This window comes from Aegilops tauschii, chromosome 3 (genome assembly GCF_002575655.3).
Source record: "Aegilops tauschii subsp. strangulata cultivar AL8/78 chromosome 3, Aet v6.0, whole genome shotgun sequence".
Taxonomy (NCBI): domain Eukaryota; kingdom Viridiplantae; phylum Streptophyta; class Magnoliopsida; order Poales; family Poaceae; genus Aegilops; species Aegilops tauschii.
Window position 1 is genome coordinate 574,736,211 of NC_053037.3, and position 23,086 is coordinate 574,759,296.

General features: G+C 48.4%; 1 protein-coding gene across 1 annotated transcript; it reads left to right on the forward strand.

Annotated features, from left to right (window-relative positions):
- The first annotated feature begins 3,096 nt into the window (after positions 1-3,096).
- LOC109763959 (1-aminocyclopropane-1-carboxylate oxidase homolog 3) lies at positions 3,097-5,394 on the forward strand. Its single transcript, XM_040404738.3, has 3 exons — positions 3,097-3,747; positions 4,568-4,889; positions 4,999-5,394. Exons 1-2 carry the CDS (start codon positions 3,248-3,250, stop codon positions 4,827-4,829), a joined length of 762 nt encoding a protein of 253 aa, XP_040260672.3. The 5' UTR covers positions 3,097-3,247; the 3' UTR covers positions 4,830-4,889; positions 4,999-5,394.
- Positions 5,395-23,086: the final 17,692 nt, after the last annotated feature.

Sequence of the window (23,086 nt, forward strand, 5' to 3'; positions counted from 1 at the left end):
TAGCAGGGAGACCATGCCATCATGCTTCGGAACAAGGTCACCAACCGCACTATCGCCTAGAGCAAACCCGGGCCGCCGCCTTCAAGAAGGAGCACGCCACCGAGGTGCCGTCGACGACCAAAACAAGGGGTATCGGCTTTCGCCAGAGCTCAAGGAGGAGGCGGAAGGGGGAGGGTCCACCCCAAAGCCTCCAGGAAGGGGATCACCTCCAAAGGCGTCGACTTTGGGGGGCCACCGCGCCGGCCAGGGGTTTCCCTCAGAACATCACCCGAACAGATTCGTGTTGGGGAACGTAGTAATTTCAAAAAAATTCCTACGCACACGCAAGATCATGGTGATGCATAGCAACGAGAGGGGAGAGTGTTGTCCACGTACCCTCGTAGACCGAAAGCGGAAGCGTTAGCACAACGCGGTTGATGTAGTCGTACGTCTTCACGATCCGACCGATCAAGTACCGAACGCACGGCACCTCCGAGTTCAGCACACGTTCAGCCCGATGACGTCCCTCGAACTCCGATCTAGCCGAGTGTTGAGGGAGAGTTTCGTCAGCACGACGGCATGGTGACGATGATGATGTTCTACCGACGCAGGGCTTCGCCTAAGCACCGCTACAGTATTATCGAGGTGGACTATGGTGGAGGGGGGCACCACACACGGCTAAAAGATCAAACGATCAATTGTTGTGTCTAGGGTGCCCCCTGCCCCCGTATATAAAGGAGCAAGGGGGGGAGGTGCGGCCGGCCAGGAGGCGGCGCGCCAGGAGGAGTCCTACTCCCACCAGGAGTAGGACTCCCTCCCTTCCTTATTGGACTAGGAGAGGAGAGGGAAGGAGAGAGGGGGAAAGGAAAGGGGGGGGGGGGCGCCGCCCCCCTCCTTGTCCAATTCGGACTTGGGGGGGGGGGAGGGGCGCGCGGCTGCCCCTTGGCCGCCTCTCCTCTTCCACCAATTGGGCCCATGAGGCCCAATAGCCTCCGGGGGGTTCCGGTAACCCCCCGGTACTCCGGTATATATCCGATAACCCCCGGAACCATTCCGGTGTCCGAATATAGTCATCTAATATATCAATCTTCATGTCTCGACCATTTCGAGACTCCTCGTCATGTCCGTGATCACATCCGGGACTCTGAACAACCTTCGGTACATCAAAACATATAAACTCATAATATAACTGTCATCGAAACGTTAAGCGTGCAGACCCTACGGGTTCGAGAACTATGTAGACATGACCGAGACACGTCTCCGGTCAATAACCAATAGCGGAACCTGGATGCTCATATTGGCTCCCACATATTCTACGAAGATCTTTATCGGCCAGACCGCATAACAACATACGTTGTTCCCTTTGTCATCGGTATGTTACTTGCCCGAGATTCGATCGTCGGTATCTCAATACCTAGTTCAATCTCGTTACCGGCAAGTCTCTTTACTCGTTCCGTAATACATCATCCCACAACTAACTCATTAGTTGCAATGCTTGCAAGGCTTAAGTGATGTGCATTACCGAGAGGGCCCAGAGATACCTCTCCGACAATCGGAGTGACAAATCCTAATCTCGAAATACTCCAACCCAACAAGTACCTTTGGAGACACCTGTAGAGCACCTTTATAATCACCCAGTTACGTTGTGACGTTTGGTAGCACACAAAGTGTTCCTCCGGTAAACGGGAGTTGCATAATCTCATAGTCATAGGAACATGTATAAGTCATGAAGAAAGTAATAGGAACATACTAAACGATCGAGTGCTAAGCTAACAGAATGGGTCAAGTCAATCACATCATTCTCCTAATGATGTGATCCCGTTAATCAAATGACAACTCATGTCTATGGCTAGGAAACATAACCATCTTTGATCAACGAGCTAGTCAAGTAGAGGCATACTAGTGACACTCTGTTTGTCTATGTATTCACACAAGTATTATGTTTCCGGTTAATACAATTCTAGCATGAATAATAAACATTTATCATGATATAAGGAAATAAATAATAACTTTATTATTGCCTCTAGGGCATATTTCCTGCAATTCGGCTAGCCAGCACCACGGGACGGCGGACGAAGCCACCAGGAACCACCACCGGCGTGGATCGGAGCGGATCGGACTGGACCGAAGCTTCTCCATGGTGCTCGGCAGACTGCGAGGAGCCGCCGCCATACTGACCACCGCGACCTCCACGCCGGCCAGGGGTTTCCCTCAGAACATCACCCGAACAGATTCGGCCAGCCAGCACCACGGGACGGCGGACGAAGCCACTAGGAACCACCACCGGCGTGGATCGGAGCGGATCGGACTGGACCGAATCTTCTCCATGGTGCTCGGCGGACTGCGAGGAGCAGCCGCCACACCGACCACCACGACCTCCACGCTGCCCGCGCAGCCATGGAAGGACGCCCACCGGCACCCGCCTACGCCACCCGCCGCCCAGGCAGCGTCGCGCGCCACCGGCCGCGGCCGCCGCCCCGGGAGCCAAAACCCTCCATCCGAGGGGGAGGCGCCAGATCCTCGCCGCCACCTTCCTTGGGGGCCCACACCAGCGCCAAGCACCCCTCTAGCAGCGGCGGAGGGAGGGAGAGGGAGAGGGAGAGGGAAGCGCGACGGTGATGCTAGCGTTGCCCCCGTGTCGCCTCAGAGGAGGCGACGCGGGGGGAGGGGGGAGGAGTCAACCCCTCCACTTTCTCCATGCTAACCTAACCACATGCGAAGCAAAGCTAGGAAATGTGTATTACGGTCGCGTGCCCTAGCAACACACAAGAGGGAAGAGGATGATGGTGGAATGTCTGGACGTGAAACTCCTCGCCGGCAACACGGACTCAAACGGGGACGATGGGTACAGCAGGTGTAAGCGGAGGAGGACATGAGCTGGTTGCGGTGTTGACGATGAGCCTAGCCTTGGTGAGACCGAAGCGCGGCCGAGAAGAAACCCTAGATGGGAGTCGACCTCACCATCGCCTCACCGCCAATTGGGGAACCGTCACACATGGGACGGACGTGGGTTGTAATCCAATCAACATCAACAGATCCGGTCACTGTTCATTCAATCAATTCTCGCTTCAACAATGACGGAAGAGATAAGAGATGTGTGACGGAGGAAAACGAGGCGGGCCATGCGCTGTTCATCTCGCGGAGTAGCAACGTGCGCCGGTCGGTAGAATTTACCGCCGAGGAGCTCACTCGCTTTGCTATCCCTCTTGACTTGGGTTGAAGCAGAACTGCAGAAATCCGCGTCCGCATCCCCGAAGCCAAGCCAAGCATGGCCGCCTACGACCGCGCGGCCGAGCTCCGCGCGCTGGACGCGACCTTCTCCGGCGTCCGCGGCCTCGTCGCCGCCGGCGCCACGCACGTCCCGCGCATCTTCCGCGTCCCCGACCACCACCGCGAACCGTCCTCCCAAGAACCGCCGCCGCCGTCGACGTCGGTCCCGGTGATCGATCTCGGCGGCGCGGACCGCGCTACTGTGGTCGCGGCCGTGCGCTGGGCCGCCGCGGAGTGGGGCTTCTTCCAGGTTACTGGCCACGGCGTGCCTCCGGAGTCCATGGCCGCCGCGGTGGGGGCCGTGCGGGCGTTCCACGAGGCCGACGGCGGCGAGGGCAGCGAGAAGGCCAGGCTCTACTCCCGGGAGCCTGTTAAGGCGGTCAAGTACCAGTGCAACTTCGACCTGCACCAGTCGCCGGTGGCCAACTGGCGCGACACGTTCTACATCCGAATGGCCCCTGATCCGCCCGACGCCGACGAGCTGCCGGAAACCTGCCGGTGAGCGCTCCTGCCATGTACCTGCAAGTTTTGCTGCATGTTTTAACTGTCTGGCTGTAGAACATTGTCACGAGCGGGTGGGTTAGTATCATTCTAGGCCGGGTGGGTTAGTTAATTGTGTGTGCTTGATTGTATCTGCAGCAAATCCACGAGAATCACATCATTTCTATTTGATTCTTATCAGTCTCCTAATTCTTACGAATATATAAAAAGATTGAGGTTCGCATACATGGTATGTCAATCTGCAAATTAAGAAGAATGGTGGAGTGATGGTAAGGTACACAATTCTCTCTTCATATGTGCAAATGTTCTTCTCTTGTGGCAAAGGATGTCAGCTGCTCTCCTTCTCTGTATCCTGATGGTTTTCAATTTCAGTTTCAGAAAATTTCATCACCAACCCAAACCACCAAAATTCAATGAATTTTAGTGATTTCGGTTTGTATTAAAATTCAATTAAATATTTGAATTTTTTGGAAATATGTTAGAAAATATTTGAATTCTTGTTTACTATTGAAATTGCTGAAATATTTTGGCCGAAAGGTAAAATTTTCAGTGCCTACTGAAGTTACTGAAAAAATTGAAAACCATATTCTTGACAACTGAATCAATCTGCAGTTAGTACTAAGGGTATGCTTTTATTTATGCAATCACCTATATATTTATTGTTAGTGTGAGCCATTTCTTGCTTGGTTATTGGCAAGAGTTAAATGAAATTACTCTTCATAGGACTCTTTTTTGTGAATTTTCATGAATGGTTACTTAAATCATCTGTTCCCAAAAAAAGGAAAGAAAAACTCGGAGCTAACATGTTGATTTGCAGCGACACGATGTTTGAATACGCAAAACAAGTGATGAATTTGGGCAACACTTTGTTCGAGCTGCTTTCAGAAGCCCTTGGGCTTGATCCGAGCTATCTGACAGATATCGATTGCAACCAAGGACAAATCTTACTCTGCCACTACTTCCCTCCATGCCCTCAGCCTGAACTTGCCATTGGCACAAGCCGGCACTCCGACTCTACCTTTATGACAATACTTCTCCAAGATGAAATTGGCGGCCTCCAGATCCTCCATGAGGACTGATGGGTCGACGTTACCCCGACACCGGGAGCATTCATCGTCAACATCGGCGATCTCCTACAGGTATATAAATTGAGACCATCCAATCCTGAATATTTTGTTCAACACCCGAGCATTGTGTTTGTTCATTCTCAAGTTCAGAACTGTATATTTTTTCTTAAAAACTATGCAGATGATCTCCAATGACGCGTTCATTAGCGTCGAGAATAGGGTGGTGGTGAAGAACATTGCACCGAGAGTCTCGATCGCGTGCTTTTTCAGTTCGCATTTCCACCCAGCCTCGACCAGGATGTATGGTCCGATCAAGGAGCTGTTGTCGGACGACAACCCGCCGTTGTACAGGGAGACCCTCGTCAGAGATTATGTCAAACATTACAACTCCATCGGGTTAGATGCAAAAAATGCTATGTCTGATTTCCGATCATGAATTGTGAAGGAGAGCTTGTGTCCTGGTAGCATGAATAATACCCATTTATACGGGGTAATGCCTAGAACATAAATAATTGAGCAGTGTGTAATGCTAAGGAAACAACTGAAAAATGACAATGCAATACCAGCATCTTGTATACATGCTCAAATGGCCCACGCATTGAGCCGGCAACATTTATTTTTTTTGCAATAAATCATTTCGAAATTTGTGTGAACAATAGCCAACCTTGTACTCTCTTGCATACATGAAAATGGATAAACATTTAAGGTTTTATTAATCAGTAGACATATTAATATACTTGTCAAGAATAAAATGGCCAGGAAATTTTTCGAGATTATTCTTGGTGCACCGCTTACATGGCACAATTCTTGGGGTCCCACTGCAAGTTCTCGTCAGCAAAGGTTTGAGAGCCCCATGCCGAGCCGAAGTCCGGATTATTCTCATGGCTCCTGCTACACAATAGCAGAGCTGGCCAAACGGGCCGGCCGATTGTAATCGTGTGTGACGCCCGGATAATTAAGCTACAGTAATCCCACGTTAATGATGCCACGTCACCACGGTTACTGTTGTTAACCTCGTGATGATTCGAAACCGTTTCAAAATTTAAATTCAAATTAATGTCAATAATAAAAGTTTTCAAAAATTTAAACAAAAATGTTCGGTGGGTGCCAAATATTGCACTGATAATTATTGTGGAGAAAACATATTTTTAGAAAATGCCTAAATGCATTAAAATGAAATAAAACAGAAAAGAGATAAAAGAAAAAAAAAGAAACAAAAAAAAAGAGCAAACCCCTTCCTGGACCTAACCCCCCCTCTCACTGGGCCAGATGGCCCAGCTGGCCGGCTCATCTGGGCGGCCCAACCCAGCAGCCCACCTTTCCCCCGGTCGCCTCCCTCCTCCCTGTTCCCCCGACCCAGCGACCGCGCTCGCCGGTCGCCACCGAACCCTGTCGTCGTCCCCGTCGGAGAGGGGATAAGGGCGACATCCCCTCGATGCCTCGAGCCCTCCCCTCCACTCACCCGCTCTCCCTCTCGGCCCCTGCGCCTTTCCCCCCTCAGCTCCACCTCGTTCCCCACCGCAACCGAGCGCCGCCGTCGCCATGGCTGCGCCATAGCCGCGGCCACCGAGCCCCGTTCTCCTCCCCGACGTGTCCACGAGCTCCGCCGCGTCGAGCCCGTCCTCCTCAACCACGGGCCCGAGCCCCGGGAACCTTGCATCGACCCCGCGCCATCTTCTTCCTCGTCGGATCCCCGCCGCCGTTCGCCGTCGGTTCCGACTGCACCACGCCTTCCCCGCGCCCGCTCTAAACGGCTACGCCCCGCTGTGAGCTCTTGCTCCTCCTCCCCCTCTCCATTAGCTCGCTAGCTTGCCGTAGCCACCGCGCCGCGTTAGGCCGCACCCTCCGCCGCCTGGCCTCGTCGCCGGCGTGGCCACGGCGACCTTTTGGTCCCGTTCGTGCCTCCGTTGCCTTGGCCGCATCGTGTAGGCCTCGCCCCGCTCTTCGGTTTGCCCCAGTTCGCACCGTAGCCCCGCCTCTGCCGCACGCCCGAACCACCCCGCCGCCGGCGAGCTCCTGGCGCTCCGCTCCGACCTCCCTAGCACCCCGCACCGCCACCGTTCGACGCGCGGCGTCGAGCCGCGTCGAACGCAAGCAACCGCGGCCCCTGGGACCACCTGTGCGCTAAACCCGAGCCGAGCCCGCCGCGCGCCGCCGCGATTTGGCTCGCCGGAGCTGTTCCGGCGCCGTCCGCCGACGTGGCTAAGTGGGCCCCCTGGGTCGCTGCCAGTGGGTCCTGGTGGCCCAGTTGACCCCAGTCAACTGCTGACTGGGCAACCCAGTGTCACTGTCATGCGGGCCCCGCCGCGTAAGTAAACTAAATAAAATGTTTTTATAAATAAAACTAATTAATTAATCTAAATAGGCACTGACAGGTGGGGCCTACCTGCTAATAACCTTGTTTAAGTTAGTTATAAAACTCTGTTAGTGCCCTGTCAATGACATGTGGGTCCCACTGGACCCACCTGTCTGGTTTGACTGGTCAGCCGACCTGTTGACCTGCTGACGTCAGTGTTACGTCATGCTGATGTCATAATTCATTTTTGCTAAATTCAAATAATTTCAGAAATTCAAATAATCTTTGAAAATTCATATCTTTTAAACCGTAACTCGGATGAAAAATGTTTTCTACATGAAAGTTGCTCAGAACGACGAGACGAATCCGGATATGCAGCCCGTTCGTCCGCCACACCTCCCTAACCTATCGAACTCGCAACTTCCCCCCCTCCGGTACCTCTGTCCGAAAACGCGAAACACCGGGAATACCTTCCCGGATGTTTTCCCCCTTCGTCGGTATCACCTATTACCGCGTTAGGGCACACCTAGCACCGTGTATTGTCATGTTACGCTTTGTGTTGCTTTGATTGCTCTGTTATTTATTGTGTTCCCCCTCCGTTACTTCTTTCCGGTAGACCCCGAGACTACTGACGACCCCCAGTTCGACTACGGAGTTGACGACTCCTCCTACTTGCCAGAGTAACCAGGCAAGCCCTCCCCCCCTTGATCACCAGACATCGCCTATTCTTCTCTATACTGCTTGCATTAGAGTAGTGTAGCATGTTACTGCTTTCGGTTAATCCTATTCTGATGCATAGCCTATCATTGTTGCTACAGTTGTTACCCTTACCTGCTATCCTACTGCTTAGTATAGGATGCTAGTGTTCCATCAGTGGCCCTACACTCTTGTCCGTCTGCCATGCTATACTACTGGGCCGTGATCACTTCGGGAGGTGATCACGGGTATATACTATATACTTTATATACATGACACATGTGGTGACTAAAGTCGGGTCGGCTCGTTGAGTACCTGCAAGTGATTCTGATGAGGGGGCTGAAAGGACAGGTGGCTCCACCCCGGTAGAGGTGGGCCTGGGTTCCTGACGGCCCCCGACTGTTACTTTGTGGCGGAGCGACAGGGCAGGTTGAGACCGCCTAGGTGAGAGGTGAGCCTGGCCCTGGACGGCGTCCGCGGTTACTTCAAAATAACACGCTTAACGAGTTCTTGGTATTTGATCTGAGTCTGGCCATTTGGTCTATACGCACTAACCATCTACGCGGGAGTAGTTATGGGTATCCCGGCGTCGTGGTATCAGCCGAAGCCTTCGTGACGTCAGCGACTGAGTGGCGCGCGCCGGATTGGACTGGAACGCCACTAGGCTAGGTCTGCTTCCGGCCGCGTACGCAACGTGCAGGTGTGCAATGGGCGATGGGCCCAGACCCCTGCGCGCATAGGAGTTAGACCGGCGTGCTGACCTCTCTGTTGTGCTTAGGTGGGGCTGCGACGTGTTGATCTTACGAGGCCGGGCATGACCCAGAAAAGTGTGTCCGGCCAAATGGGATCGAGCGTGTTGGGTTATGTGGTGCACCCCTGCAGGGAAGTTTATCTATTCGAATAGCCGTGTCCCTCGGTAAAAGGACGACCCGGAGTTGTACCTTGACCTTATGACAACTAGAACTGGATACTTAATAAAACACACCCTTCCAAGTGCCAGATACAACCCGGTGATCGCTCTCTAACAGGGCGACGAGGAGGGGATCGCCGGGTAGGATTGTGCTATACGATGCTACTTGGTGAACTTACCATCTACTCTCTTCTACATGCTGCAAGATGGAGGTGGCCAGAAGCGTAGTCTTCGATAGTACTAGTTATCCCCCCTTATTCTGGCATTCTGCAGTTCAGTCCACTGATATGGTCCTTTACACATATACCCTTGCATATGTAGTGTAGCTCCTTGCTTGCGAGTACTTTGGATGAGTACTCACGGTTGCCTTTCTCCCTCTTTTTCCCCCCTTCCTTTCTACCTGGTTGTCGCAACCAGATGCTGGAGCCCAGGAGCCAGACGCCACCGTCGACGACGACTCCTACGACACCGGAGGTGCCTACTACTACGTGCAGGCCGCTGACGACGACTAGGAGTAGTTAGGAGGATCCCAGGCAGGAGGCCGGCGCCTCGTTCGATCCGTATCCCAGTTTGTGCTAGCCTTCTTAAGGCAAACTTGTTTAACTTATGTCTGTACTCAGATATTGTTGCTTCCGCTGACTCGTCTGTGATCGAGCACTTGTATTCGAGCCCTCGAGGCCCCTGGCTTGTATTATGATGCTTGTATGACTTATTTATGTTTTAGAGTTGTGTTGTGATATCTTCCCATGAGTCCCTGATCTTGATCGTACACATTTGCGTGCATGATTAGTGTACGGTCAAATCGGGGGCGTCACATCGTGCCTGGCATGGCCCGGCGCGCCAGGGGACGATTATTATACGGGCCATGCCGTGCCGGCCTGTGTACTGCAGCATGCAGCCCAAGCACGGTCCAGCTGGTAATCGGGCCGGCCCACCAGCACACCAAGCACGCTGGCCCACCTGCTGTTTGGCCTATTTGACGTTTTTTGGGCCTATATTTTTCTACTGGGCTAGTATATATTAGGCCATATAGAGATATATAAAAAAATAAAAAAAAATAAAAAAAGATAATCGGGCCGTGCCATGCCGGCCCGCGTGCTCAGCCTAGCAGCCCAAGCACGGCCCAGGGCGTGCCGCGTGCCGGGCCCGGCCCGTTTAGCCCGTGCTGTGACTGGCCCATGGCGGGCTGTGCTGGCGTGCTCGTGGGCTGGCCCGTTTGGCCAGTTATACACAAATAGGATCCTGACTGCTCGTTGCCAGTTATTATTTCATTGTCGATCTTCCTTGTGATATTGATATGGTTTCTACTGATTTATTGTCCGAGATGATTGGTTATTGTCTTATGATGCGTGAGTAATTTCCCTCTAGGTGTGGTAGATGTGGCGAGTATTACCCTTTCATCTCCATCGTCATTTCACCCTTCACTATTGTGAAAAAGAATAAATTAGTGGGCATTGGTATTACCCTTTAAAAATAGAGGAAATAAAAAACTAAAACAACACAACAACAAAATTTGCGCAGACTATTCATAAAAAACGCATTTTTAAAAATTGCAAGAATAAACATAGAATAGTGGAATTTTCGCAAAAAAAAAAAAAACGGTCACGCATCGATCGACAACAGCAGTTCGTCTGTCCATGGACCAAAACAAAGAGGCATCGAGGGCAACCACAACACATATTACACGAGCGAGCGACCAACACTAGCTCTAATAGCCACTGCAGCCGGCAGCGATTGGGCGGCCAACGGAAGTAACGGAGGCTACACATGGCTTAATTCCTTTTTTTTTAACACAGTACATACACAAACGCTCATATATACGCGCATATACTCACCTCCGAGAGACTGAGCTGGCATATCATCTTCAGATTTACGAAGTCATCGTAGGGCCTCGTCATTGACGGGAACGTCTCCTCCGACTGAAAGCGCTTCGCCGAAATCCCGAAATAAATCCTGGAATAATGCGAGCATCAGGACTTGAACCCTAGTGGGCTGGGATACCAATATCCCTCTAACCATCCAACCATAGGTTAGTTCGCACATGGCTTAATTCCTAGGCTTAGGCGCTTGCATAGAGTAAAGCTACACGCACCGGCTAATTACGGGATTTTACTTAATGCTTCCAGTTGGCACTTTGTGATTGGATGTAGTTGGGGAAACTGGCCCACCCCCACCTGAAATCAGGGGGGCAGGTTTAATTAGCTGAAAAACAATCCATAAAACCCAGTAAAATCCCGTGAGTCTAGCAACTGTGGCTTGCATATATAGGTGGCAGCTGAGCAGTAGCGGCGTGGCCGCGTTGCTAGTGGTCGGGTGATGGGGCGACATGGCGGTTGCCGTTGAAGTGTCCGCCCCACCTTAATTTTTTCCGTCCCCTGCCACTGCTTCGGCCGGCCGTCAACTCGTGTTCTCATGGGCGGGTGCCATGCCATTCCCTGGCCCAGCGGATACCTCAACCGAGGACTGATGGGAGGGCAGACTAAGAGATTCCCACGCCAACCTGAGGAGGCGTCTTAGCGGCCTTCTCGTATATGTCATGAAGGAGAGGAACCGACGCATTTTCAATGGCACGAGAATAATTTACATCGAGGCCGCTCACCTGGCCTATGAAGACACGTGAATTGTATTTGGAGGTTAGGACAACTCCAATGTGGATTATCAAATTGAACACATTGATAGAGGAGCCGACCATCCAACCACGTGCTCAAATGTCAGGCCTTGATTTTTTTTCCTTTTTGTCCAGAGCACCTAAAGTAACTCTGGATAAATTCATCCATAAATAGCATACAAATATCCTGGTGCAGCAATATTTCAAATATAATATTACAATCCAAACATGAAGTTTTAAATAAAATAGTTCAATTTTCCAGTTAATGCAATCCAGCGATCTTGTTAAGGGAGTGGCTTTTGACTGCTCAAACTTGAGAGTCGGCGAATGTTTCTCTTAAAATTTGAGCAGCTTAAAAGGTAAACTACAAAGAAGTTAGGCCATTTATAAAATTTAGCTATAGATGTTCTAAAATCGTTTGGCTATACCAGGATTTTCATGTTCTCTAAAACAAAAGGACGGTCTACATTGGGCTTTCCATGTCATGGGTTGCATTTGATGACCTTATGATGTTTCGCCATGGCATTCTTCTTTTATGACCTGTTTTCTGCACTTCTTTACCGGGTTTCTTCGTTTTCTTCGGGTTTCTGTATGTTTTGCGTTTGTTCATTGACTTGTTTGGTTTTCTTCGTTTTTCATTGATTTCCCTCTTCTTTGGTGTCTCTTCAATGGGTTTCTTCGGTGTTTTTCCTTTTCCTCTTTTCTTTTTTTCAACAGATTTCTATTTTTTCATAACACATTGTATATTTTTTATATTTACGTGAAACATTTTTTGATATATGTTGAAAATTTCTCAAATCATGCTGTACATTTTTCAAACACATGTTTCGAACATTTTTTGATACATATTAAATATTGTTCATATACATGTTAATGATTTTTTAAATTGGAATGAAATATTTTTTTCAACCATGCAAACTTTTCTTTATATGGTATAAACATATTTTAAAATGTCAAGATTTTTTTGCAAACGTGAAAATATTTACTTAAAATGTTATTTACATTTTGTTTGAATCATTAGAAATATTTTTATAGTATGCAATCATTTTTGAAATTATATAAAATGTTATAAATTTTATTTAAATATTTTGAAATATGTGAGCATTTTTTTGGATGGCATCGATCATTTTTTACATTGTAAAAGCATTTCTCAAAAATTTCACGTACATTGTTTTGATGTTTGAAATGCAGGAACCTTTTAATTGTCACAAACATTTGTATGAATTCTATGAACATTTTTAAAAAGTTACACAAACACTGTGGTAATAGTTTTGAAACGTGGGGCGAACATTTATAAAATATAACAAAATTTGTTTCCATTTTATATAAATATAAATAAAAGTAATAGGAAAAACGTTTGCTAGGAGCCAATGCTTTCTTCCCTCGCGCTGGCCCAGCCCATTTATGGTGTAGTCTTCGCTCCTCTTCGAGGCATCCCCTAATCGCAGAGAATGGCGGCTCGCAGGAGTGCTACTCCGCCGCCGCCTTTCTTTCCTTCCCGCAATCGCCGTGGATATTTTACTGTACATTCAAGGCAAGCCTAGCCGGATTCCTCTGTCCGAGGACGCCGGCTGTCGGCGCAGGAGGCGGAGAGAGGAGGTCGACGGCGAGCGGGGAGGACGAGGGAGGCGGAGATCAGTCACGCGCGCGCTGCCGTCGTATCTTCCCGCGCAGGCGACGCGCGTGCGCCGGTGAACACTCGGTAAGATCCTTCTGTACTGCAAGTCTGCAACTGAGGCGAATTCACCAAAGGACTAGAGTAGTAGACCCTGTATAATGTTTTTTCTTCAAGTTCTGAATACTCTGAATGTTTTTTCTTTTGTGTCACAGCCATTATTGATTTCAAATTCTATATAATGGTATGTTTTGGGGTAGTAACAACCTCTTGATTTTTTGCCCTGGACTCGCTGGAATCTTGGCTCCGTGAATAGTTTCTGCCATCTGAGTTTCTGAGAACAGAGTATGATGCATTCATTGCCCATTGAATTGTAGCAATTTAGCAGTGCGGATTGAGGACTAGGTGGTCATTATTAGATGCTAGTCAAGGTGGCGTTTTTTTTCGTATTTGCAACCATAAACAGTCATTAGCTTTGAATGTAGTATTGGTTAGTAGTGAGATTGTGATAGCTTTACCTGAATTTAATAATAATTATTTTTGGTATATTTTCTGATGTAAATCATAGGTGTGAAAAAAGAAGACTAAGGGCGCTGATGTGATATTTTTTGCCCACAATGAAATTTGTAACAGTGTACTCTTTTGATGTTATAGTGGTGAAGAGAAATCTTTTGACGGGCTGGCTAGTCTTTACTGCCTTGGTTCTCTTGAAGAGGTTTCTTCGTTTGAAATTTTGATTGTCATCCATCTGTATGAAAATCCAGGTCACTATAACCAGGAGCACTAGATTTCTCAAGCAATGGTTCATTTCGAGAACAGATACATGGTGATGGAGGTCTTCATCGACGTGAGCAGAGGAGAGGCTGATCCAATCATCCTCACCCAGTTCAACATAACCAAAGTTATCAGAGAAAGCATCCAGCTCAACTTTGGGGAGTGTGGCCTCGCTGCATCTCTTTGATCATTGCAAGGTGCTAATAACTTATAAATCATCTTTAGTTCCCCCAGGCAGTATGATATATGCATGTAATGTGCTCCCAGTTTATTGTAGACTTTATAAGCACTTCTGAGCTCCGGTCATATGCAGTGAAGTATGTAAATCCTCTGGAAGATTTGCGTAATCCAAGTGTCGCGTGAAGATCACCAAAAAGTTTGGGCTGCTATCACAATGGTGAGGAGCATTGGGTAGATCCTTGTGTCGTTCAACCTCTTGGATGTGAGCGGTGAGTGGATAATACATAATGGAGCCACATCAGTTTATTTCCTTTTTCTTTTACACTTGGTTTGATGCACTATGAGCTTCGTAGTTGAATTCAGTAACTGATCTAATTGTGTTCACTGTGGTCTTAATGTGTTATGACTTGGCGCCAGAGTGGCTGAATTACACTTGCATCCAACCCTTGTTGGCCGAAGACGTAGCACTTTCCAGGTTAATCCATTTGCACGAACGAGAACTGAAGTGCAATTTTCCTTTTTCAACAGGAGTGTTATTTAATTATGGTAATGCCAAACGAATCGGCTTACAAAAAATAAAAGGAAATAACTCGAGGTCATCCACATAGGACATGCCTCACAACAGCATCCCCAAAACACCAGTCAAAAAAAAAAAAACAGCATCCCCAAAACTTACCAACAAGCAGAAGTGCAAATGGTGTGCTAGGAAATCTGTTAGGCTTGTTGGGCCGTAGGGTGTTACAAATTATTGAATGCAATGTCATATCTTCACAAGCTGATATGCTCATCTCTTTATCAAATTGGTCAACAGTTCTTTTTAGTTTCGACTTAATAAAACATATTCCTTTTTATGTCTGATTCAAGTACAATATAGCTTTTCAGTGTAAGGTGAAGTTCAGTTAGCAATCACAGCAACGTCTTTCTGATTCCTTTACACGTGTCTATGTTGTTGAGTTTGTTAAAACTGCTTTTCTCACCAAGAATCCAGATTAGTTCTGAGTGTTTTCAGTGCACAAACTTTGGCTGATAATGTTTCTCCACATATAGTTTGATGCTTATCCTCATATTGTTTGGCATTTTGACCCAATTGCACTTGTTATTTGGCTGAGCCCCTAAAAGAAAGAAATGCTTGCAAGGCCATGTGCCAGACCAGAGCTGACCACCAACTTCATTTCCAGGAAGTATCAGGCCCTGCAAGAAAGCCGCGTTGGAGTGTGAAGAAGCAAAGTTTGAGCAGTACAAGCTGGCTGCTTGTGATGGTATCACACCGGAGATCATTGAGTCCGCGCAGAGTTGCTTTGGCAAATTTAAGGGGCTAGATAGTTAGTGAAGATGGAAGTTTGTTTCGCCCGCCATTATTCTTGTTTTCAGAGCCTCGAGGCATATCAATTCTGGAGAAATTATAGATCTACACAGTGAGCAATTGTGCCTCTGTACTCGCTGTTCAATGGCTCACCACCCAATGGTCTAGGTTCCAACTAACATGGCTACCAACTAATGTTCTCTGGCTGCTGTTGCATTACACCAAGAAGTTAGTTCATGAAATTGTTGGCACTAGTCTCCAGGTTGGTCTCAGTTCATGTTCATTTTAACAACTTTATTTCTTGTTTGACTCGATCAACTAAGAGAAGATCATTAAAGACTAGTACATATATCTCACTCACTAGGTAAATGCATATGAAAGGTTCTCAAGAAAATGCAAGTCATTATCAATCCGTGCTTACTATTTTAAGTTGCCTGAAAATGGCAACTTGCATCAGTTGATTTCGGGAGATTTGTTTTTTTACAATCTTCACATAAACAAACCAATGAGACGGTATTGAGATGGAACATATGTGCACTATGCACAACGGAAACAATTTCATGGTATTATTTTGAAGACAAGTATCGTGTGGATTTCGTGGCAATGTTCATGATTTGGGGATTTTGTGGAGGCAAGGATGTAGAACATTTAGGCATTACAAAACAGTAAAACGGAGCTACCCACGCCCCTCCACAGCAATTTGACGTCCTCTGCCGTCGGATCTAGCTAATAGACGCTACAGATCTGCCGTTCGTTTCCCTCGGTCGCGCCTGCGCGTTTTTCGCTCCATCATCGCGCCCCACTTACCCACCATAAACGGGCTGCTGCTCCGTTGATGGACCTAGGCATTCTGTCCTTAATCGGGCTGACCAGTCCTGAGAAACATAGGTTAGGCCCAGGAAAGTAGAGTACACAGGCCCGTTCCGTGCTTTCTATCCTCTCATGACTTTTCCACCACATTGCCTGGGTTCTTCCCAAGGCGGCGGCGTGCGCCGTTGGCTCCATTCCTCGCAGTTCAGCGGTTCCCCTAGACGTGCGTTGTCGTCTTCATCCCTCGCGGTTCAGCGGCTTCGTCCCTCCTGATCGGCATACCAGAATAGCCTACAAAGTTGTACTGTTGTACAGTCCGTCCACGTACAAGAAATTCTTGATGCATGGATTGATCCTTCTTTTTTTGAAGCAGCCCTATTCCCCCGATGAATTCGCATGCGTTATGCATCCTCACGAATCTCATCTTCCGTAGGTAAACACATCTCACCTATCCTTTATTTGGACTACTGAGGAATCGCGTAACAGATTGGTTCGTGCCCTGGTTCCATTGGATTTTTTTTCCTTGTGAGCTTGTGAGTCATATGCTTCTATTTCTTCCCTCAGGTCATGTTGACTCTTGTGCATGAATTGATAATTGTGAAAGAAATCAATGAATTCCAGAAGAAATCGCTTGCCAATGTCACGGGTCCATATGATTCTGCTATGACCACGATGCCAACAATGAAACAAATATGCCAATGCCTTTAAAGGTAAATTGTTGTTCTGCTTTACACTTTACAGTAGAAAACAAATTGATGCCTGATCATTATTTTTTTTAGAGTATTGGCTGTTATCCCATTTCTTTTTGAAGCATGCTGTCATTGATCAGCTATCAATCTGTTTCTTCTCAATTTGCAGAAGAGAAGTGAATTCAGAAAAAGTTAAGCATGGGATGTATAAACCAACTTATGTTATGATCGAGAAACCAGGGATCGCGCATCACAGCTCCAAAAACACAATGGTGCCATGGGGTAATTTTTATCATTTACTTCTTCAACACTTTAAATATCAGTTTTTTGGTGTTTGTTGAAAGAGCTGCGTGGATCTTCCATGATTCCTCCCAGGGTGATATAATCTATTTCTATCTCCATCTTCTTTTATTTTGCGTGTGATATTTCTCTGTTTCGGTTGCAAATCAATAGATTTGGAAGTAGTGCTATCGGTGGATGCAAACCCATCGACCTGTAAGTGACGTTGATGATAGATGTTTAGTTTTGCTCTATATGTATAATTCTGTGCTTGAAAACTGATCGAATTGATCAGATTACCACTTGTATTTGTTCTTTGCCTGATATCATGTGCAAATGCTCTGACACTTCTTGTTCATGACTTCTTATAGTGTAGCCCACTCATGAGAATGTATGTGCACTTCTTGTTCTTGTTGAGAATATGCACTACCAAAAAGGGATGATTTCACGGATTGAACATTGGTAAGGAAAATTGTGCTACTGGTAAGAACAGATGCTTCACATAATCATTTCTTCCTCGTTTGTCCTCCTAATAAGAATAGGTAGCCCGGCTTTGAATTAACAAAGCCATCAACGACCAGGAATTACAACACAACAACAAGCACATCGGCCGAACGCTACAAGGGAGCTCCCTAGGAAGCTTACAACTCAACGCAGAATACTAGCTCAAAACAAAAAGAAGAGGAAGCCCAAGCTAGTACACGCCGCCGACCGCAGCAAACAAGAACCAAGAATTGCGAGTAGCGTGAGCACAACGAGGACCTGCAGAAACAGAGTGGAGTTGTGGACATGACCGAGTCCAAGGTTGGAGGAAACCAAGCATCTTCCTTCGCTCTCGCCGTAGAGGGACCCTTCCCTCTCGCCTTGGATCGAAAGGCGCCGCCGACAGACATGAGAGACGCTCACCCTAGAGCAGGGGAGATGCCGACCTCGAGTCCTGGGATAGTCACAGAGCACAACCTCCTAGGACATGAGCACACCTCATCTGACACACCGAAGCAACCTAGGACACCTGAAAAACAGCGGGAAAGCCACCGGGAGGAGCCACTGAAGAACAAGCAGCACGGACATCAGGAGAGGCCGCAGAACGACGAGGAGCAGGAGTCGTCGGCCGCTGAAGAGAAACACCGGGCGTCCACGGCCAGGGACGTGCTGCTACTGCCGGGAAGAGGAACCCTATCCCCTACCGCCGGATCGCAGACGCCGTACCGCCGGAGCTGAGCCAAACACGCCACCGCCGAGGAGCACCGCACTTGAGGGGAGCGGGGACAGACTTCCCTGCGAGCCAGACCAACCACAGCCACCTGATAACCAGAGCCGCCCAAAACTCCACCTTTGCCTCCCCTCACCCGAACGCACACTCCCCAGGCGGCGCCTCCAAGGAGGGCACGACGCGCAGCGCGCCGTCACCGCCCAATCCAAGAAGGATTTTGGGCTTTCACCCGGGAAGGGAACGGGGGTGGATAGGGTTGGGATCTCAGCTGCACCTCCAAGGAGGAAGGGCGGCGCCCAAGGGCGTCGCTGTCGCCGGGCCGGACCAGCCGACCAATGGTTTCCCACGGTCCCAAAACCGCACCACCGGGCACCCATCCACACCATTCCGGCGACCGAAGCTGCTGGATCCGGCGGGGATGAGGGAGCTGAAGGGGAGGGGAGTCGAACCTCAGATCTGACGAGGAGGGGGATCTCCACGCCGCAGCCACCACCCGCCGCCGTCCCACCACCCGCGTGGTCGGGAACGCCGGCTAGGACCACCCACGGACGCCGCCAGCCGGGAGGGCGCCGCCGCCGCGCCAAGGGCCGCTGCCCCAGATCCGGAGTCTTCCGCCAGAAACGGAGCGAGCAGGGCCTCGCCGCCACCGTCACCGGCGACCGCGCAGGCTTGCCGGCGGCCACCTCGGGTGGCGACGAGGGGGAAGGGGGTGAGGGGTGGCGGCGCTGGGCGAAAACCCTAGTCGCCTCCCGAGTCGCCCGAGCGGACGACGCGGGGGCGGCAGGAGGGGGGGGAGGGGGGAGGGGGGGCTGAATGCGTTTTTTCTGGCTCATGGTTAAAACAGATGTTCTTTTTGCATTTTTCTGCTGGTAAGAGTAGATGCATCGGTCGAGTCTTCTCTTTTTGTATTTTTTATTGAGTAAAGCTGCTTAACCTGGGTGTATCTTTTGTTGGTCTCTTCTGAAGTGATGGTACACATGTAGATAAATACAAGAAATTATGAGGCCAATTCATATATACACTTGTCATTGTGAAATTATGCCTCAAATTCTTTTGACAATGATAAAATAACTATGTTTGTGCACGCCTAGGATCTTATGCCACACTCATTGCTATGAGACTTGCATTTTGGTTTCATGTTTCTGCAGTACTATTGTAACATACTCCGTCTGTCCTTGAAAATTTGTACTTCCAACTTTGTTGAAGGGTTAAACTATTTTCAAGTTTGATCGAGTTTGTGCAAAAATTTATCAATGTTTATGAAACCAAATAGGTATATGATGAAAATATATCGTGTCATGAATCTAATTCTACTAATTTGATGACATAAATGTTGATGTATTATTGTATAAATACAGTCAAACATAAAGTTGGAAGTACATTCTTTTAAGGACGGAGGGAGTATATGCTTTGTGTTTGTCTCTTCTTAATGAAGGTGATCAAGAAATTATTGAAAACAAGTTACTGCAAAGAGGCCGTACGGTGCAAAGTTTACATGTAAAATAGACGCTGAAGTCAACCTATATTTACAATGCAGGGACGGGCACGGCAACGCGCGCCTTCATGGTCTAGTGAGTTTTCATACAGTGGAGGTTCTACCAAGGTTCAGCCCCCCTGTTCTAAGGGTAATACCCTACTCCTGCTCTCTTGTGCGAGCCGAATAATTACAGACGATTTGTCTAGCCTATAGACTTCAGTGAACATGTCTATGTCTCATGCATGCCCTTCTCACCTTGTATACTACGGTGAAAGGTGGAGTTAAAAGAGTTGTTACAAGCCATGATGCATTACAGGTCATATGATGGCAGTTACAAGTGAATTTATTACCGGTCAAGCTTGATGGTATCGCGGGTAACGTTCACCTTGATTGACCACATCCTTGATCCACTAGGGTACATGCTGTGGTGTTTATCTGGATGGGCTTCATGCTATTGGACCGGACGGGGCATTACCGATGCGGGCCCAGGTGAGTGATTCTTCTGATGACTGGGGTTGTTGGTCATGCAGGTCCAAATCCTTGTCATGGCCCTACCCTTGAGGGGGGGGGGGGGGGGGGGGGGAGGGGGGCAGTACGTAGTCCCCAGGTCCTTCAAGGTCTCTGGGATGGCGCTAAGGGCATGTACAATGATGGCATATGGATACAGATGCTTCATGATAAAAAGTTGTTTCAGGCATTTACATTTATTTTTTCTCCCCAATGCAAGCTACCACTAGTAGGGCTCATTAAGAAATAGAAATAAAGACTAGTACACATGAATCTCTATTTTTCACTCTAACCTTTTCAACTTTTTTGACACCGGACCACACTTTTTCTCTCCAAGCACCCGCCTCCTGCAGAGGATCTCGCTTCCGTATCTGAATCTACTTTACCTGATATCCGATCCTCCATGGCATACGAGGCATCACCCTGGGCTATGTATTGTATAATGCCCTAACTCCTGAAATGAGGAAGGTTTCCCGTGGGGAAACCGACTGCGGTCGTCATTAGGTCGCCCGACGAGGGGCCTTGATGGACTCGAAAAGGTACCTGAAGAGGTTAGATATAGACAACTTTAATGATACCGAGCATGCTCGGTGGGGAGCTTCGCTTCTTGCTGTCAGGCGTATCATGGATTCTGAGTGATGCCGAGGAAGGTCTGGGCTTATCTTGGTAGGTCGTTGCCAGCTATGGACCTGAGGAGGTGCGTTCCTTCAATCGTCATCTTGAGAACTAACTCATCGGACTTGGCCATTTGGTTAGGAAACCAACTTGTGCCGTTGAGGATGCCGAGTTCGTACTTTGCCTTGGTGTTGCCGAGTGATCAGGAGCTCGTGGGAGTCAGCCATCAATGACTTTCTCGAGGGCGACGATTGCCCGAGTGAATTGATTTGGCACGGTGCCGAATGACGTCGTCAAATTGCCTCGAGGGTAGAGTAGATACTTGGCTTGGTTCGTTGACTGTGTCACACCTCAGGCCTAGTCACACCGTATGAAGAAGAATGTATAGATGTCCATGCACCTGCTGTTCCTTGGATCACCTGTGAGTCTGACTCTCACCAACTGGTCAGTCATGTCTATGCTTCCAACTACGAACTATTATGAACTCTCTGCATGCTCTTACCTTGAAAGTTTGAGTTCTTGTTCTTAAGTGCAATCTGGGTGATGAACTGCATGCACCCGTACTATTATCTTCATTCTAAAAGAATGGCACTACGATCAAATCTAATCAACACCTGTGTCCTCCGAATAGGATGTAGTGTATGCAAGCGTAAAACACCAGTCTGGCAAAAATATGCGAACATCTCTGAATCTAGAAACAACAACTACAAATTGTGTCAGGAATTTATATATGCGAAGAACCTCTTAAATTCTTACCAGCAACGGTGAGCTGCAATTGTGCCAAGCACGTCTTTAGTTCTTAACTGCATTTGAGCTACAAAATGTGTTGGACCATTCTGCAGTAATGCCCAGAAATCCAACAAAGAACAGATTACAAGAGAAAGTGCTGCAAAGGGTGAAGCACATGGATGAAACGCATATGTAACTTGTTCTAAGCGTGGCTTCGGAATACGGCATTCCACTACAGAACAACGGTACGCAAAATTAAAACCTGTTAGTTGCCTAGAACAAGGCATTGCAAATTTAACAGGAGCACAATTTAGAAGTTGGTACAAACTGAGCTCTACTGCCAGAGAAATGAAGCACCAGATTGCATTTGCTTAGCATTATATTAGAAGAACGAGTGCACACGGACACAAGACAGCATCAAGCATAACAGATGCCTTATGTGACTTGTTGCAAGTTCCGCAGTTCCACTTTAACCGCAGTAATCTAATTTGGAGTCGACATGTATCTTGCCACAACAAGTCAAGGCGCCTTATGTGACTTGTTGCAAGGCCAGTTCAGAATCCCGGATATTGATGGTGTAGCTCGACAGAAGCTAGACGATGATGAAATGACGGTCAGCAGCGAGGACAAACTGCTTGTCCTGCTTCAAAGACTCATCGGCTTTAGAGATCACCTCTCTTTTGTCGTCCTTAAGGTTGTACCTACAGCGCGCTGATGAACCCCGGTGTTTGGTGTAGTAGACGCAATTTGCCTCAACGGACGGGAACTTATCGGCGCAGACAGCCAAGCACCTTTGATGACCGATGAAGATGGCATAGTTGTTGATGGTCCTCAAACACACAAGCTCGTCACTCGTGGCCTCGAACTTGAGAACCCTAATGAGTCGCTGTAGCTTGACGATGATGAGCAGCCGTCCGCCAAATTCCATAAGGAAACACCGGCCACCGTTTGCATGTCCCGAAAAGGTGTGGTAGCTCCCGGGGGTCGGGGCACCCTGTTATCTATCCATATGACATCGCTGAGATTCGTGCGGTCTTGTGTCAACCCGCAGAGCAGCCCGAGTGTGTCTGCACGCTTACCCAGTCCATTTGACCGTACTAGGGAGTAGTAGGCTATGTCACTATGATGGGTAGTAGCCGTCTCGTGGGGCAGCAGGAGCAGCCTAGTGCTGAAAAGATTTGTCATAGGTATGCAGGCAGCGTGTCATGCAACTTTTCCCGACAGCTGCGTGCGGTCATGTGCAGTGACAAGATGTACCTCCTAAAAAATCTCCCCAAAAAAGCTTTGCATGCAACAATTCTCCCTCTCAGCTTTTGCATGCAACTTCTGTAAACAACAACGCACAGCGTTCCATACTCTCTCTCCTCTTCATTCGTTTCATCTACTCTCTGTGTATGTTTTCTCTCTCTTTACTGATGCTCGTCGCACCATGCTATACCTGGCATGAACACAATTATTTAATTGGTTATTTTGATCGGACAGTCGATGTAGCTCTTCACGGAAAAGCAGCAACACTGGCCGAGCTGTGTGACAGGTGAGGGAGAATCTCTATGGGTTGAACAGTGACC

Bases quoted from the DNA above. Each gene is read 5' to 3' on its own strand.
- LOC109763959 (XM_040404738.3), top strand. From the start codon at position 3,248: ATGGCCGCCTACGACCGCGCGGCCGAGCTCCGCGCGCTGGACGCGACC. The intron at 3,748-4,567 runs GTGAGCGCTCCT...GTTGATTTGCAG, and splicing joins GAGCTGCCGGAAACCTGCCG to CGACACGATGTTTGAATACG.